Here is a 19160-nt window from a genome sequence, read left to right on the forward strand (position 1 = left end):
ATTATTATTTGCAACAAAGTGTAGTTGCTGTTACAGTAGAAAGGGCACTTGTTGAAAGGCGACTGGTTTTGTGAAGTATAATAATAGCATCTTGAAAAATGGACCATGTACTAAATACATGTGAAATTGTTACATTCTACTGCTTAAACTTTACAAGAAAAAAACGGTATAGTGATCGCTTTGGCAGCCCGTGTACTAACATTGGAATGCTACGGGGAAGATTAGCGTGGCCCTTGTGCAAGGATGACATGCAAATTTGTGAAGTATTGCATATTTGAAAAAGAAAGAAAAAAATATAGGTCTCCTAAGCTAAAATTACTTTAAAGTATTTTCAGAGTAGTGATTATGAGGCAAAATTGAGTCTGTTGACAAACTCTGTGGTATATTGAGGAATAGAGAGCTCTTTGATGATCTTTCATCTGTGCCTGAAGAATGTCATCTTGAGGTCACCTATTGTATACTGATAGTATGGAGACAGGAGTTGAAGAGAGGTCATGAAGTTGGGGGATCAATCTGTTTTTATTTCTTTGTTTTCTTCTTTACAAAGAAACTGGTCCTTTTTCATGTTAAACTATACACATGTGCACACTTGATGTCGTCTTCAAAAAAGAAAGTAAAGTTCTAATAAGTATAGATTGATTCAGTAAAGGAGGAAAAAGAAATTAGAAACAATGTGGAGATGCTGGTGGATTGGTCCCCTATAATATGTGCAAACAAAGTAGGAGTGAGGAATTCCCACCTACTACCGTGTTTCCCTGAAATAAGACCTAGCCGGACCATCAGCTCTAATGCATCCTTTGGAGCAAAATTAATATAAGACTGGTCTTATTTTACTATAATACAAGACCAGGTCTTTAATGTAATGTAATGTAATAGTATATAATACGTATAATATTATAATATAGTGTAATATAAACTGGGTCTTATATAAATTTTTGTTCCAAATGATGCATTAGAGCTGATGGTCCAGCTAGGTCTTATTTTCGGGGAAACACGGGAGCTTGAAATCTCAGGGAAGTTTTCTCAATGTATGAAGTCATTAACCAAGAGCAGTAAAAGGCTAAGAAAACACTGTATGTCACCAGGGACTTGTATTTCCCAAACCTATTGAACAACTGAAAAAAAACATAGTAATTCATGGAAGGAATTCCAGTAGAAACCCCTAGTGTGCATGTTTAGATTGAAGGAGGTAGAGAAAAATGAACTCCGAGGAATTGAGTGATCAAAATTTTTGTTTGCGATGTTTAGTATCTACGAGTGTATTGAAATAAGACAAATAGAACAAAAATCAGTGATCATAATTTAGGCAGCATGAAACAGTGGATGATTGGTAAGCATTGCTTATACAACTAAATGTATATCCAGTATTGTGTATTATTGCGGGGAGGGGGGTGTCACGACTTACAGATTTTTCTCAGGTATAACACCATTTACTAAAGGCATTTTATACATTTGTTACATAACATGAACAACTGCATAACTGTCACCTGTATTCAATTATTGCACCTGAATTACATATATATGTATTGTAAGAGAATTATTTAGAGACAGTTTTTATAATCATATACCACTTATTCACAGATAAAGGATATCTATGTATCTATATGAAATAAATTAGTTTTGATATTTCTCAACCTTCTTCATGTCCAGTCTTACTTTTCTAAATTACCTTTTGACTTGAGCTGTCCGGGTCTTGCTTTTCCATACATCTTTGCCATCAAGAAGTTTGGTAATTCAGCATTTCTTGAGAGGGCTCAGTTACTTCTGGGATTTTTTTCCAGGCCATTGACAGCTCATTCTGCAAGTTTTGATGCTAGCACTTCCGTGGTCTTACCAGAAGATGTCAATGGAAGTTTTTCAGGTAATAACCAGAACACAGTCCTTCTTCAAATGGTTTTTAAATGTTTGCTGACTGAAATGTGAAGGGGTTGCATTTGTCTGATCATACCACTAGGAAAAACAAGCCACTGCACTCTCCAGGCATCTTATTCAACTGCTCATAGAATACGTAGAGGAATGACAGATGGTGAGTCACATAAAGCTCCAACATGTCTATTTTAGGTGACTTTCACCCAGGTTCACCTTTATTTCTTTCCCTGAACCCTTGGATCATCTTTCTGCTCTAAGGGAAATTTCCTGAGAGACTGGGAATCTCTTTCCCTTAAGGGATTTTATGTCAAACTGTACGTAACTATGACCATGGTGACTGTTGTGTTACTGAGCTGATGGAACATTTAGAATGCAGTGTGGTGTCAGAGATGACTGTCTTCTTTCAGTTGGCGTGTTTGAGATTGATGCATCCGTGCTGGGATTTTTCAGCCAGAGAGGACAGTGTACCACTCTGTGGGACCCTGGAGGATTTAAAGAACAGTTTAGGCCTCGTAAGGGCTTGGACATTATTGGGCTTGGACTTTACTGAACTTTATTATACGGGGAAATCACTGTAGGGTTTTAAGCAGGGAGAGGACTAGAATCAGATTTTTTTCTTTTAAGCACAGACATGTTAACCAAATGACCAGTCAGTATTACCTGTGGTGGAAGAAATTAACATTTGTCCTTGTCATTGGATCACATCAGGAGGAGATATGATAACATCACCAGTGTAAAATTGTTGCAAAAAAATGTTTGTCTGGAATCTAATCATGAGGCAACAAACAAATCCTGGTCCTGGGACATTCTATAAAAAGGTGGTCTGAACTTTAAAAAAAAGTCAATGTCATGAAAGACCATAAAAAGGTGAAGAGGTAAATAGTTGTAAAGGAGACGATGGTTCTGGAATTTTTAAAAAAGCCATCAAGGACATTATATGTAACATTTTGGGGAATTTGCTTGTAGATATTATCAGTGTTAAGTTTCTTGAGCGTAGTAATGAATTGTGATTAGGTAGGAGAATGTTCCTGTTTGTAGGAGGTGCATGCTGAAAAGATTGGGGGGGAATGAAATACCTATAATTTACTTTCCAGTAGTTGGGGAGGGGAAAAGTATATATAGATGAGAATAAGCAAATGTGGCAAAAATATTACTAATTGTTGAATTTGGGTGGAAGACGGTGTTTGTTGTATGACACTTTCAGCTTTTCTGTAGATTTAAAATTTTTCAAAATGAAAAAAAGAGAAGGGTAGACCAAGCTTATGATAAGGACTAGAACTAGAGAATCTTAACTCTTTGATTTAACTGTAGTTATAGGCTCAAATTTCATTCAGTGTTGTACGTCAGATGGTCTCTTACAAAAAACCTGTGAAGTTGACATTTCTAATGTACCTGAGGTGTTGAATAATTTTGTGAAGAAAAGGTACTGTTTTTCCAGAGTTATAGGTGTGGTGAGATTAGATAAGTAAATATGGTCAAACATCCCGTGGTAGCCTTTTGGTAATGAAAGGGTTATTTTGGGTAGTTGAGTATCTCCTATCACTAAAATGTGTGTGTGTGTGTGTGTGTGTGTGTGTGGGGGTGTTTTAAAAGTCTCTTTTAACCCTAAAAATTTTAATTATATTTTGACAATTGAAGGCTTCTAATGTGAAAGGTCTTTATAAGAGGGAACTACTTGAATAAGTTTAATATGATGAAATTCAATTTGCAAAATTGTTTAATGATGAAATTCAATTTCCAAAATCGTTTATATCGTATAATAGTACTTTTCTCAGGCATTATCAGAGCATTTCACTTACATAAGCAAACTTTCTAAAGTAATAAAGCATACACCTTTTTAGTACCAAAATATTAAAAAATAAAATAACTTCGAAGGTGGGTTTCCAAAAATAGGTAGTTGAGTGAATTATAAGTCATATGTACTTTTTATCCAAAATATTCAAAGGTTTTTTTCTTTAAAGCCCAATAATTTTGTTAAGAGTAGTCTTGGGATTGGATATTCTGGGTTCAAAGTCTAACTTTGATGCGTATTCTTTCATGCCTTGTATAATTTTCTTAATATCTTTTAGCTCCTTTAGAAGTAGTGCATTCCGGTTTTGATCTGCTGAATACGCCTTTCTGTCTTGCTCTCTTGTAGAGATGTTACTCTATTCCTCGTTCCCTCATTTTTAACTTCTGTACTTTTTGTTTCTCTTCTATGTGAATTTAATTTTCCTGAATTTTAAGAAGGAATCTTTGTTCATATAATGTATAATTTTATAGCCCTCCCACTTCTGTCAGCGTTAGGGCAGCTTGTTTTCTGAGGATTCCTGGTTCTGATACTTCCCCTCCCCCTCTGTAGTCTGGCTCTTCTGTTTTCCTTCTCCTTTGTCCTACTTAATTTTGATTCTGCTCCCAGAACTTGTTCCTCCTTGGGAGCCCTGTCCTGGAAGGGAGCCCTGGCCTGTTAGCTTTGAAGGTTGATAGGGATTAAACCCCTTCTACCCTCAGGTCTTACCTCAAGTCCCTTGCCATCTGTGCACCACTGACGTAGGCAGCCATCCTCCCCGAGCAGCTGCTGTTCTCCAGTTGGCCCTGCACTCTGTAGCTAGTACCCATTGGCAGTTTTGGAATTCTCCTGTTCTCAAGTTCCTAATGAGTCCAGATTGCTTCCTACACAGATGCGATAATACCGGGGTTTGTGACTGTGGTAGTTTGTTCCCACCAGCTAGTATTTTGACTTTCTTTGGGGGATAACTTGTCATTTAGTTATTTGGTAAATGTCTTGGGTTTTTGGTTTTGCTGTCTGGTTGGTTGTTCAGTGATACGTGTGGGGATTCAGGAAGATCCAAAAATGACACTGTCTCCATCTTCCCAGAATCTGCCCGATTCCTTTGTCTTATTCTTAAATAGGGTGCTGAATACGGTTTAGCCTTTCCCTTAATATTGTTGTCTTGATAGCTTAAAAGATATCTATGAACATCATTTACTTTATTATGATGACTTCAGGTCAGTTGAGATGGATGTTAGCCTTAAACCTTTAGGTTTTTGTCTTTACTTTTTAATAGATTTTATTAGTAGAATAGATTTTTCTGTCCTGTGATGTTGAATTTCATTTGTCTCTACTATTGATGTGACTAATAGCATCTTTTCTCACTAGGGTACTTTTTCTAATCTGCCTAAGGTTTTAAAGTCTAATTATTAAACTTTACAACTCTATGCGAAGTAGGAGTAGGTAGATTCAACGTTTTGAGGGAAAAGAACTTTTGCTTTTATTATTGGTGGCCTTTTTGCTTTCCTCTGAGTTGTTGAAGCTTTGTGCCGAATAGGCAAGTTGATAGCTGAGGTAGAAAGAAGTGAGGCAAGGATTCATTGTTTTCTCAATAACGTGGTATAATGTGATTGAACATTTTAAAAAATTGCTAAGAGAACAGTATAAAATTTTCTTTTAAAATACATTTATTTAAGTAAAAATTTAAAGAAATACAGACCAGTCTTCACAATAGTAAAACAACCATAAAAATGATCATGTAAGCTGAAGCTATACAAACTAATTTTAATCAATGGGAAAATTATGATGGTTTCATGACCTTTAAAATTTTTTGTTAAAACATTAACTCTTACAGTTAATTATAAAAGTATAGAGAAATAAAAATAGTAAAACCACTATTTAGTATACTATAACTTAAAACATTAGAAGCATTGAAACTTGTTTTATTTCTTTGTAAAAAACTTATCAAGAGTAGTTTAAACAGTGCTTCCCTTCTTATCTTTTCTATGCCTTGATGACTTTCAACGTTTTATCCTTTGCACTTTGAATGTCATGAAATATCTCCAATAGTTTCTTTAATTTGAAATATTTTTCTGGAATTACTTCCTCTGGACAGCCTTCTCATTGTGACTTTCCTCACTGATGTTGATAAGTTCTCCTTTGCTAAGTTCCTCTGGTTGTACATCTAGAGGCGTTCAAACCACAGCAGTGGGTTTTTTTGTTTTGTTTTGTTTTCTTTTTTTTGTGGGGGGGAAGGGAAACAGGACTTTATTGGGGAACAGTGTGTACTTACGGGACTTTTCTAAGTCAAGTTGTTGTCCTTTCAGTCTTAGTTGTGGAGGGTGCCGTTCAGCTTCAAGTTGTTGTCCTTTCAGTCTTAGCTGTGGAGGGTGCCGTTCAGCTTCAAGTTGTTGTCCTTTCAGTCTTAGTTGTGGAGGGCGCAGCTCAGCTCCAGGTCCAGTTGCTGTTGCTAGTTGCAGGGGGCGCAGCCCGCCATCCCTTGTGGTTGAGAGGACGCGCTCCAACCAACTGAGCTATCTGGCCACCCTGGAGCTCAGCGGCAGCTCATTGACTTCATTCTAGTTGGAGGGCACAGCTCACCGACCCATGTGGGAATTGAACTGGCAGCCCCGTTGCCCAGAGCTCGCACTGTAACCACCTGAGCCACCTGCCCGCCCCCCATAGCAGTGTTAATCTTGCCACAGTCGGCTCTTTCTTCTGTAACTTCACTTACACTGGAATCGAATTTCATTTCCAGCGTATCACTTTTAATTTCTTTGCTGCACCTTCCTCTTTGTTGGTAAGTTGCTTGTTTGGATTATCCATATGTGCAAAATGTCCTGTGGATTTATCACTGTGAGGCAGCACTGCACTCTTGTCTGTTGTGCAATAACCAGTCGACAACATACTTTGAAAGAAGTGACATGATTGGCCACTAATCATGATCCTCATCTGTTACTTATGTGATGATTTGTGGACTGAAGAATTGGCATCGAAGTTTGTACTTCATGTACTCACAGTTAATATGTGGTAACTGAAGTTATTTACGTGATGATTTGTGCACTGAAGAACTGGCATCGAAGTTTGTACTTCATGTACTCACAGTTAATATGTGGTAACTGAATTTTGAGCCATGTTGGGGACTGGTCTTAACTAAGCCTTGGTATAAACCATGGTAACTGAAATTCGTGCATATCAGAATCATGTAAAGTGAGAACTCTGCCTATAATATTAAAAAAACAGGTTGTACTTGGGTTTGGTAAAAATTGTGAAGGTGATAATGGGACTGAATCTGAGAAATATACACAATGACATAGTGATCTTTCAAAAATACTTTAAGTATTCTTTAGGAAAAAAGTAGATTAAGATTAAGGGATTTTAGATATATTCCTTGAAGGGGGAGTGTGTGTGTACCTTAAGACTGAGGGCAAAGGTCTAAAAGGAGAAAGTTTTAGTATTTCTTGCACTAATATATTCTACAAACTGCTTCTTTCTGTGATTTGATTTTCTACATTGTTCAATATTCATATGATTAAAATCTTCGTATTTGTGATCTGAGTAATTCTTTCTGGCCTGTGGTTGGTCCCTCTTGCAAATCCTCCTCTGTAGTGGTTGTGACTGTTGCTTTTTTTATTACTGCAGCAGAAGTGTTTGTGAGGTCTACTTTTATTTTTTCACACAAATGCAAAGGGAGGAGGGTTGGAAAGGGTTACACAAGTGTCTGAAGGACTGAATTAAGCTTTTTTACATGCAGAGTTTACAACTGGAGGGGGGAAAACTCCAAAAATATGTTTATTGTAAACATTTACAACATACTGAAGAGCATAAAGAAACAAAAACTTAAGATCACCTGTAGTTCCAGCCGTCAAATACAACCTCTGTTAATATTTTGGTGTATATATGTCCATACTGTAGTTTTTATACATGCACAGAAACACTGCAGTTTTACACAAAATATTTTAAAATGGGACCATACGGTATATGCTTCCTTCAAGGATTTTCAGGGTACATACAAATTTTGAAAGGTTTTCTTAAGTATCCAAAGCAGCATAAAGACTAGACTAAAATGAACAGAGTGTACCTCTCACCCAACTTGAATGATTTTAGTACAAAAACAATGTTGTTTTATTCAATGTTTTATTCATTCACCTACTCTTGCATTATTTTGAAGCCAGTACCAGGTAAATATTTCAGCACAAATAGTTAAAAATTTTACGTTTTGCTGAATTGCTTTTCAGAAAACTGTCACCGGTGTATACTTGACAGAAATAGGATTACAAAACCTTTAAAAATTTTTGGTGTTATGGGTGAGATGCATGTATATCATTTTCCTCAGTTAATATGCGGAATCCTAATAAAGTGAATTTGATCAAGCTCCTACCGTGGCAGCAAACTTTACAGTTTCTCATCAGTATCTCCCTCCTTGCAATGCTGTAAGTGTTTGATGGGTAACCATGTAATTTATTGTCCAAATGGGATGCTTTTGAGGTTTGAAGGAGGCACTGTTAATAATAATGACAGTATAACGCATAAAGCAGGACTGTATTTTGGCACAGCTGGGTTGCATGCTTACCATATTATTAAAGAACATGAGATGCATTATACATAAAGTGACTGTATCATGTAGTCAATGCATGGTAGCTTTTATTAAAGTGTTTGTTTATGTATGCCAGTATATGGATATGGACAAAAAAATCTCCCCTTTAAAACAAGTGTTTTGAGTTTGGCAACTCAGAAAGCCCTAATTTAACAGTTTTTGTTTCTTTGTGTTTTTGGAGCTGACAGTGTGACAGCTGTTTTTTTAAAATAGCTCTAATTTTGATAATTAAGATATTTGTATTAATATTTGCAGCTGGAGAATGCTGGAGGAGACCTTAAAGACGGCTGCCACCACTATGAAGGAGCTGTTGTCATTCTGGATGCCGGTGCTCAGTACGGGAAAGTCATAGACCGAAGAGTGAGGGAACTGTTTGTGCAGTCTGAAATCTTCCCCTTGGAAACACCAGCATTTGCTATCAAAGAGCATGGATTCCGGTAGACTTTTCACTTTGGGTTTTTCTGAGGAGATTGAGCTTAGATTGTGGGATATTTCGTTGTTAAATTTGCTTTGGGCACTGCTTTTTTTGTGTGTGTGTGTGTGTGAATATAAGACAACAGAGTGGTTTTACAAGAAATTTCCCATGGTTCTGATTAAAGGAAAAATTTAAGTTTTCCAGTTAAAAATATTACCTTAATTTTAATTGCACAGTTGTAAGAACTTATCATTTGAACATTTTGTGTTTCATGGAATTTCTGGGTCAGACTTAGATATGACTATGAGTATTATGGTTATTCATTCATTTGATCCAAGAACATTTGATCAAATGAATATATATAGTGACTAGAGTACCTAAATGAGAATTCTGTGTACAGTGAGTCTCTTGCTTCCTATCCCAAGAAAGAATTTCTAAAATAAAATTTCTCAAGTCTAATATGGGGCTAATTCCACAGCTTTACTCTTAGAATAGTCAAAAGGACAGCCGCCTTACATATAGTTTCTTCCTTTAACAACTATTTCTGGTTAATGCTATGCCTTTTCTCATGGAATTACTGTTCTTTCTTATTCCGAAGTAAGCAACTGCAGTTTGTATCCTCATTTGGCTCTTAAATGTTAACGCTATGTTTCTTGCAAAACATATTGTTTTTCTTAAAAACATTAATAACTAGTTTTCTAATGGAAAAAATTAACTTTTAAAGACTTCATAGACATGTATACAAGATCCTGTGATTCTTGTTTCTGAAAGTGAATTGGAAGTCAAAATGCAGATTTAACTCTGTCCTAGTCTTACGATACAGATTAAAACAGCTATCTTTTTAAACTGTCGAATTTTAGAGTAAGACAGGACTCTTGAGTTTATCTAATTCACCTGTCTTCATTTGCCAGTGAGAGTGAGAACCAGTTTTCGGGCAATCAAAAAACTTTGTGAGAAATCTGAATGGGTCTCTGTCACATCCAAGGTTCTTCATTCCCCTTATCCAAAACAAACCAACAAAAAATTCCCAGCAAACTAATCGAGATAATTGTTTTAGTGTAGGGTCGACAGATACTTGGCAATAAAAGCCTACTTGTTTTTCTCATCACCGGATCCTAAATAGTTCCTAGATCCTGCTTGTGCCTGTGTAGGACAATGGGAACTGGAGCATCGTGGCTTTTAGTACGTTAGTCCTTCCTGCCGAGATACCTATTTGAGCACTCTTTTTCTCGAATAAATGTTAGTTTTATGACATGAGAGACATCTTAACCTCTCCCTGGTTTTAGAACCTTGATCTGCCTGATAACATAAAATATGTATCTGGAATGCCTTATAGTTTATTAGGCTTTGACTTGCAAGTTAGTTTCAAAATAATAGCAGGATAGAAATAGAAGACTGAAAATGAGTGATTAGCTCTTCTCAAGACTTACTGAGATAAGAATTTTCATAATTGGTTTAAGTACTGCTTGAGTTTTATCCCTGACTAAGACCATTGCCTTTTCAAGTATTAAGAATCTTAGAGCCTTGAGTTGTTTGTCAGATTAATGAGGGGTGCTAGGCAGTCCCATGGTGATTATTATCCTTTATAAAATTATATAAAACATACTGAAATTCTAGAGGTTGTGATTATTATGTGTTACAGAATTTTAGCATTTGCAATTTTAGGCAGCTAGATTGCGTATCTCCCCTTAGGAGTAACCCCACATCCCTTTAGAATTATCTTAAAGATGTTACATTTATCACCTGTTTACGTTGTCTTCAGTTTCTTTTTGCATAAGGTAGGCTAGCAAACATATATCATAATTCATGTTTCCAATACAAAGTTCAAAGAGTGAAGCTTTTGAGATCACTTAAATGATTATTTTATTTGTGTGTGTGTGTGTGTATGTGTGTACACACATACTTTGTTTCCCCAAAAATACCATGTTTCCCTGAAAATAAGACCTAGCCAGACAATCAGCTCTAATGCATCTTTTGGAGCAAAAATTAATATAAGAGCAGGTATATTATATTGTATTTATTATAGTATATTATACCTGGTCTTACAGTAAAATAAGACTGGGTTGTACATTAATTTTTACTCCAAAAGATTCATTAGACCTAATTGTCTGGCTAGGTCTTATTTTCAGGGAAACACGGTGTGTATATATATATATATATATATATATATATATATATATATACACATACATACACATATACATATATATACATACACATATACATATATATACACATATATATGTACACGTACATATGTGCAATTTTAGGGAGCTAGGTTAAAAATATATATATACATATACACATATGTATATATAAGTATATGTGTGTGTGTGTATATATATATGTATATATATATATATATATATATATATATATATATTTTTTTTTTTTTTTTAAGGAGGGCGCAACTCATAGTGGCCCATGCAGGGATTGAACCAGCAACCTTGGTGTCATTAGCGCCACACTCCAACTAACTGAGCTAACTGGCTACTCCATTATTATATATTTTTTAAATGCCCTAGCTTGGCAAGTAATTTTTATGAATTTGATCTTTGTTATGTTATTCTTCTGGATGTATTATAAGCCTAGCATTTATATGTTTATATGTTTTTAAATGGTGGAGAGCTGCTAATTATAAAGTGAATTGTAATCCAGATTTGTTTGTAAGTAGATTTTGGTTAGACTTGAAATACATTTTCCTTTAGAACTATGGCTAAATCAGGATTCCTGCAGCTGAAACCTAAGATGAGGCCAAGGGTATCTTAAATTGAGGATAGGGCTCCAGTGCGCCTGTGTTATGTAGGTGGGCGTGCAGCACACTGGAGAGAGGGTAGTGTGATGGTGCAAGCACGTCTCTGTGGTTCCAGTTATTTGTAGCCATGCGACAGTAAAGGTCCAGTGTGGCCAGATTTTTTCCCTTTTTTCCTAAAGAAAATCCTGACATCTGAATGTTTCTGTAAATTCATAATAATATTAAGATGTCCTAATTTTTTTTGAATGAATGCTGAGGCCAAATTTGATGTATCGGTGGCCAGGTGAGGAACGTAGGCCTCATTTTGCAGCTTCCTTTATACTAACAGCTGGACTCCCAAGTTAACCCACAGAATGCTCTGTAAATTGTAGCCATGTTATAATATCGATTTGTGTTCTGGGAACAGGGCATGTGGGGCAAAAGTGATGTCGGCTCCCTTTTCTGGGTCTCAGGTAAAACTGTTGGGAATTTTGGACAGGTTTTAAAACAGGCAAAGCTAGGTAATTCTTCACACTCTGCCATCTGTTGTAGAGTATTTATTCTGAGTCATTAAGGGCCTTTGGAATACCTTCAGTTGTCCTTTTGTGCCCTGCCTTGCCTTTTTACTCCTTGCCTCCCAGAAAGACCGATGTGTTTTCCATCTCCCTTTAGCATTTTCATTTACTTCCTCCATTGGTGAGGAAACAATAAAAACAAATTCATGCTAAGCTTCATAGCTAGAAACATTGGTATTTATATATTTGGAAGTTTGTGCTTATTAACAAGTGAAGGTTGAATTGATAGACTTCTACACATTACAATAAAGTAGCATAAATATAATTAAGCTGTGTGAGATGATTTTAATTAGCTGTTATAGAATCTGGATATCCTACAATATACTGAAATCATAAATCTCTGAATCTGTAGACTTTGTTTCAAAATCAGCAGTGAGAGACTCTTCACTGACTCTTCTTCCTTAAATCTACAGTGCTATTATCATCTCTGGAGGACCTAATTCTGTGTATGCAGAAGATGCTCCCTGGTTTGACCCAGCAATATTCACTATTGGCAAGCCTGTGCTTGGAATTTGCTACGGCATGCAGGTACATCTGTGAATTTGCCTTCAGAGTTAACTTCATTTTATTCTGTTTGTAACTCCTATTCTATTAGTATTTTCTGTCTTGAGAGTATTTAGGATATTTAGTTGTATGAGATCATTTGCATATTGCAACTCTTTATGAATTGCTACACTAGTATAGTAGAACTGACCTGACTTAGTTTTGGCCACCCACCTTTATATAATTAAAATCCTACTTCGTGTACTATTTTCGACTTTGGTTTTGAGATTCATTGAAGTTATTCATTTTTACTGTTGTTTTTTTTGTTTGTTTGTTTTTGTTTTGTTTTTTGGGAAGGGGAACAGGACTTTATTGGGAAACAGTGTGTACTTCCAGGACTTTTTTTTCCCAAGTCAAGTTGTTGTTGTCCTTTCAATCTTATTGTGGAGGGTGCCGTTCAGCTTCAAGTTGTTGTCCTTTCAGTCTTAGTCGTGGCAGGCGCAGCTCAGCTTCAGGTCCAGTTGCCGTTGCTAGTTGTAGGGGGCGCAGCCCACCATCCCTTGTGGGAGTCGAACCGGCAACCTCGTGGTTGAGAGCCCACTGGCCCATGTGGGAATCGAACCGGCAGCCTTCGGAGTTAGGAGCATGGAGCTCCAACCGTCTGAGCCGCCACCAGGCCGGCCTCATTTTTACTATTGAATTTAGTGTTCTAATATAGCACAAATTAATTGTACGTTCCACTGGTTAGTATTGCTGGTCTTTTCCCAGTTTTTGCTACTGCAAAACTGCCATAAATATTTTTGTATTTGTCTTTTTTTTGTCTTGTACATATACAAACTTTTCTCTAGGGTAACCATAAATTGAAATGCTGAGTCTCAGATTCACTGGGTAATGATATTTCTTCCCAGTTCACGTTCTATAAAAATTCCTCCACTCTGTATCCCTGCCAAGCCTTGACATGGTGAAATGTTTTTTTCTTTTGTATTTTCCTATCTGAAGAGGTGTCAAAAGGATCACATTGTAGTCTTAATGTTCATTTTCCTTATTATTGTAAGATTTGTGTGTTTGTTTGCTATTAGTATCTGCTTTTTTATAAAACCTTGTTCATGATTTTTGCCCATTTTTTCAATTGACTTGTCTTTTTTTAAAAATTGCATTTATACTGGATAGTAAACTTTTGTCAATTAGCTATATTGCAGATACCTTCTAGACTGTGACTTTTCATTCTTTATCATTTCATATGGTCTTTTTTTTTTTTTAAATGTTCTAAGAACATCTTTATTACAAGCATTTGGTTTCTTTATACACTCCCACAAGGTTTTCTCAAATTCTTTTTATTAGCAGAATTTCTTTCTCTGACTTCCTCCCAAATCTAAACCTTACTGTAAAACTTTGGCATATATGACAGGTAGGAGGGGCTGATATGGTTAGGGTGGTAGACCTGGAGAACTACATGGCTTTCTTTGAGGCATTTAGGACTTGGAGGTGATCAGGAATCCATACTGAAAACCATTTCCTTAAGCCAAAATAGAATATTAAAACAAAAATTTAATAAGGAAATTGTTTTATTATACAGAAGGTTATCCCCTCCTTCCACAGACACACAGCTAATGGTTCACCTCCTTGCACTTTCAACCTTAAGTAGCATAGTAAAGAACTAAAAATAACTATGAAAGCCTTATGAACAGGGGACAGCTTGAAACTTTACTGCAAGCCATTGGTTTTCTAAAAAGACTTAAGCTTTATATGGACTTTTAAATTCTGTAGGTTTCCAACAGCTTTGGTTACCTTGATCATTCAGCTGTCCTCTAAGAACTGCAAATTAGGGGAGGAACAGGTGCACAAGGTTCATTGATTATAGAAGCAAATTTCATTCAGCAAATTTGAATGACTGCTCTGGGTCACATGCATGTTAGGCCCCCGGGACTCTGAAGAGACCTGAAGACATGGGGGTTGAGGACATGGTCTATTTTGGTAATCATGCTAGCTTGAACGACTAGAGTAGAGAATGAAGGGGAAGATGAGAGGTGAAGTTAAATAGACAGTGGCCATTCAATGAAAAGTCTTTGTTCAATGTAAGGGACTTGGACTTTATCCTATAGACAAAGGGTCAGGAAACTGTGGCCTCTTGCCACATCTCTCCCACTGCCTGTTTTTTAACGACCTGCAAGCTAAGAATGGTTTTTGTATTTTGAAATGGTTGGAAAAATTTTTTTTTTAATTATATTTTGTGATATGTGAAAATTAAATGAAATTCAGATTTCTGTGTTCATAAATAAAGTTTTATTGGAACACAGCCACATCCATTTAAGTATTATCTACGGATGCTTTTGTGCTACAGTGACAAGAGTTGAATAGTTACTACAGAGACAGAAGGGCCTGCAAAGGCTAAAATACTTTCTGACCCTTTACAGGAAAAAATGACCAATCCCTGCTGGATATGCTAAAGAGCCATTGAAGAATTTAATCATGGATAACACAATCATTTATATTTTAGTAGCTAACATCTGTATAGGCATACCTCGGAGATGCTTTAAGTTTGGTTCTAGACCACTACAGTAAAGCGAATTGTAACCTTTTTGCTGGTGGAGGGTCTTGCCTTCAGTTTGTTTAAAAAAAAAAAGGCAACATCTGTGAAGTGCAGTTAAGTGGAGCGGTGGAGCGTAATAAAACGAGGTATGCCTGTACTGGCTTAGATAAGGGTTAGCAAGTTTCTTTCCTGCTGGACTTAACTGAAACCTTTATTCAGGAAGGTTTGCTGTGAATGTCTCAGGAAAATTGTAGAGGGCAGCATTTGGTGATGGTTCTAAATAATATGCCACTGTGCATTATATGAATGAACGTTTATTTAGCTTCTTGCTTTTCTGTTGGTGTCTGGGTCAGCCTGCATCATGTGTTACTATGCCAGATATCTTATGACACTTGTGGAACAGACACATCAAGATGAATTGTACTGATTATATCAATGCAGATTTAATCTTTTTAAAAATCTGGCATTTATTTGGTGTTGGGGGTTTGGGCATATGTAAATGTAAATAAGAATAGAAGGTTGATTGACAAAAGGAGGGTCAGAATGAAGAGACCATTTGAAATAAGAGTATGTAGGTATTTGGGATTGGAACAAATGAGTTTAATTGAAAGACCAGAGAATGCTTATCCCATCCATCTCCATGGCACAGCCTTCTGTTGGCTTTCAGACTTCCTTTGGGACCAGAGATTGAATAGCTTGGAGGAATTTATACCTGTCTAATTTTAATATCATAGCTCTTGTTGACTACTCTAGCTTTTTTTAAAGTTCATATTACCTTTTACAGTGCTTTTAAATTGTACTCAGGTGAAAGTATTAAATCTCTATTTTTAATAGATGAATTAAAGTACACTAAATGGAAAATCTGCCAGTGTTTAACAGACATTAACCTCAGATCAAATTTCTAATCTAGTTTTGTTTTATAACTACGTCTCTTAATAATTGTGCAATTATATATAACAATACCAAGTTATCCACATTTTTCAAACTTCCTTTTTTTGTGGGCACAAACGTAACATATCCTGAAAATAAGGAATAAAAATTAAATTGGCATAAGAAAATGGGTGATTTTCTTTTGATTTATATTAACATCAATTTATTTTCTCTTTGAACAGATGATGAATAAAGTATTTGGAGGTACTGTGCACAAAAAAAGTGTTCGAGAAGATGGAGTCTTCAGTATTAGTGTGGATAATACATGCTCATTATTCAGGTATTGTAGATATTTTTAGATTACTAAGAATGGTAGATTAACTAATTTAAAGTTTGGATTGTATGCTTCAAAATTGGAGATTCTGTAATTCTCAGATAAAGTTAAGGCCACAGTAGTGGCCAAAGGTGTAATTACAGTATTTGTCTTCCGGTTGAGTGTCAAGACAGCAGAGGGTGGTGGTGATACTAACTTATGACATAATTTAAAAGCACCTCTGCGGTCTTGGACACCTATTTGGGATTGCATATTGTGATGCCAGCGTTTGTAGTTTTCCCTTTGTACTCTTTGGTAGAATGTGATTCTAAACATTTGATGTGATAAATGGATACAGTTTTAAACTGTCCTGCATCTACCAGATGCATTTGTATATCTTTCCCTACCACATTCTTGCTGGGGATTTAGCAAGCTACCTATTTATTGGACTCATGACTTAACATGTGTTGTGTTTCCCTCCTTCTCACTTTCTCTGCATTGAGCATAACTGTACCTGGTGTATTAGGTTTTTAATATGGCGAATGTATTAATTGATTTTATTGCTACGTGATAATAGATTAGGTGCTATAGCTTTAATCTATATAAAATGATGAATGAGCTGTTCACTAGTTTCCTAGAATTATTTATCTTCTGCTTTACTTAAAAAAAAAAAAAAGTCACTGAGTTTTCATTCAGTTTTCTGAAAGACCAGAAAACTTGTTTTAGTCACTTGCTTCCTTTTTGGGGTTTTTCTCTTTTGGGTAAAGCCCATTTTGATGGACTATTAGTTACTTACTTGCTTCTTTTTGACCTGAAGTTCATTTTTATTTTAAAACCACATTTTCATCTAACTGCATTAAATCTGTAAAATGCAAGCTGATGTCAATTAATGAACACATGTAGTTACTTTTTATTATCATTTCTTTTCACTGTGCTAATTATTTTTAACTATAGGTTTGTTTTATTAATATATATCCTTAAAGCCTCCATTCACTTGTACCCAAATTAATTCTTAATGAATGGTTTTCTCCAAATTGTACAGATAGAATTTTTTTTTAATTGAGTATATTTGATGTGTAATATTGTGTAAGTTTAAGGCGTACAGTGTATTACTTTGATACATTTATATATTGTAATACGATTGCTAGTGTAGTAATAGTTTATCACATTATATAATTGTCTACATTCACTATACAGTGCATTAGATCTCTGTGGCCTATTTACTACTCGTTATAAGTTTGTACCCTTAAACACCATCACTCTTACGCTCTCTCCACCCCTCGCTGCCCCAGGCCCCTGGTAACCACCATCTTATTCTATTTTTTACAGGTTTAACTGTTTTAGATTCCACATACGTATAAGGGATATTATACATTACTTTCTTTGTCTGACTTAGCTCTGTCTTGCTTAGCTTACTGTGCTCAGGGTTCATCTATGTTGTTGCAAGTAGGAGGATATCTCCCTTTCTCATGACTGAATAACATTCCATACTGTGTATGTACCACATCATTTTTTATCCATTCATTCATTGATAGGCATTTGGGTTGTTTCCATGTCTTTGCTATTTTGAGTAATGCTGTAATAAATAGAATTGCTGGATCCTATGGTAGATCTAATTTTTATTGTTTTGAAGAACCTCTGTATTGTTTTCCATAGTGGTTGAACCAGTTTACAGACCCCCCAACAATGTGGAAGTAGCCCTTTCACCACATCCCCCCCAGCGCTGGTTATCTCTTGTCTTCTTCATGATAGCCATTCTGACAGGTGTGAGGTGATCTCTCATGGTGATTTGATTTGAATTTCCCTGATAATTAATGATGTTGAGCATCTTTTCATGTGTTTGTTGGTCACTTTGATGTCCTCTTTGAAGAAATGTCTGTTTAGTTTTTCTACCCATTTTTTAAATCAGATTTTTTTTGTTTTTGAATTAACTCAGTTCTTTATATATTTTGGATATTAACTCATATGTCCACAGAAATTTTAAGATCCGTGTTATGAATTAATGTTCATCTGAAATGTAGATACAATTCCAATTTTTACACACAGCTGGCTGTGGCTAGCTCCTCTTTAATATTGAGGAAGAGCAAAAATAAGTAACTCTGTGTTCAAAGATTCTAGTTTTCAAAGGCAAATTAATTAAAAAGCCAAGATTGCTCAAAATAATTTTATACACTGAAGCTACTCATTACTAAAATATGTTAGAAATCCAGTGCTCGTTCCACTTCATAATGAAGAGGTGTTGTCTATATTCACCTACAAAATAACATAGCACCAGGACTCCTAAAGCAGCTCTCAAGACGAGTTACTTGAGAACTGCTTTAGGAGTCCTGGTGGTGTGTTACACCATCAGAGGCTTCAAACGTAAAGATCTGGTTAAGATTTAGAGTTTTTCTGTCTTCCTAGTTCTAAAATTCTGAAACTTAGTTACAGCCTATACTAATTCTAAATAACAGTGATGACAGCAATAACAATCCCAAACATCCTTTGGCTTGAATGTACTATGTCATCTTGCTTTATTTTTAATTTAGTTTTTTATTTCTTAATATTTCAGATTTTCCCATAATGTACAAAATATCTTTTTATGATTGATGTTTAAATCAGGGTCCAGAGAAGGTCCACACATTACATTTGATTAATGTTACTTACATCTCTTTTAATCCATGCTATTAATTTGTGTGGCACGAGAGATAGAGGTCTACGTTGCTACTGGGTGTCATTGTTTCTAGGCCTTTTCAGTGCACAGTTAAGCGTATATATTCTTCCAGAAAGAGAAAACAATCATTAATGTATACTGTTATTTCCAATTAGGTTTTTACTTAACTCCTTTGATTTTTTTTTATTTTTATTTCCATGCTCTGAAGCCGAAAATCTGAATTCCTAATTATATTATTTACTATTCGTTTTAACGTACAATACACACATATCTATACTACACATATAGCTGCCAAATAACAATATTAGTACAATGATTGCTAATATGACTACTGAATAAAGTGTTAGGATCTCTGAAATGCCTTTTGTTCT

General features: G+C 35.6%; 1 protein-coding gene and 1 non-coding gene across 3 annotated transcripts in view; both read left to right on the forward strand.

The window, feature by feature from the left end:
* The window catches only part of GMPS (guanosine monophosphate synthase), a 58209-nt gene that overhangs the window by 8718 nt on the left and 30331 nt on the right, over nt 1–19160 (forward strand). Inside the window, exons 1-4 of one of the 2 annotated variants that reach the window (XM_088794456.1) lie at nt 1796–1861; nt 8472–8653; nt 12354–12468; nt 16066–16163. In XM_088794456.1, coding sequence (XP_088650582.1) covers nt 1811–1861; nt 8472–8653; nt 12354–12468; nt 16066–16163 — 446 coding nt within the window. In that variant the 5' untranslated portion in view covers nt 1796–1810. Of the gene's footprint in view, nt 1–1795; nt 1862–8471; nt 8654–12353; nt 12469–16065; nt 16164–19160 lie in introns of those variants that run through there. The other variant, XM_088794457.1, reaches the window with a different exon arrangement.
* Nucleotides 172–278, forward strand: LOC141568031 (U6 spliceosomal RNA). Its single transcript, XR_012491047.2, has one exon. It is a non-coding gene; the product is annotated as a U6 spliceosomal RNA (small nuclear RNA).

The sequence above is a fragment of the Rhinolophus sinicus genome, chromosome 17 (genome assembly GCF_057876585.1).
Source record: "Rhinolophus sinicus isolate RSI-liver-muscle chromosome 17, RSI-T2T, whole genome shotgun sequence".
Lineage (NCBI taxonomy): Eukaryota > Metazoa > Chordata > Mammalia > Chiroptera > Rhinolophidae > Rhinolophus > Rhinolophus sinicus.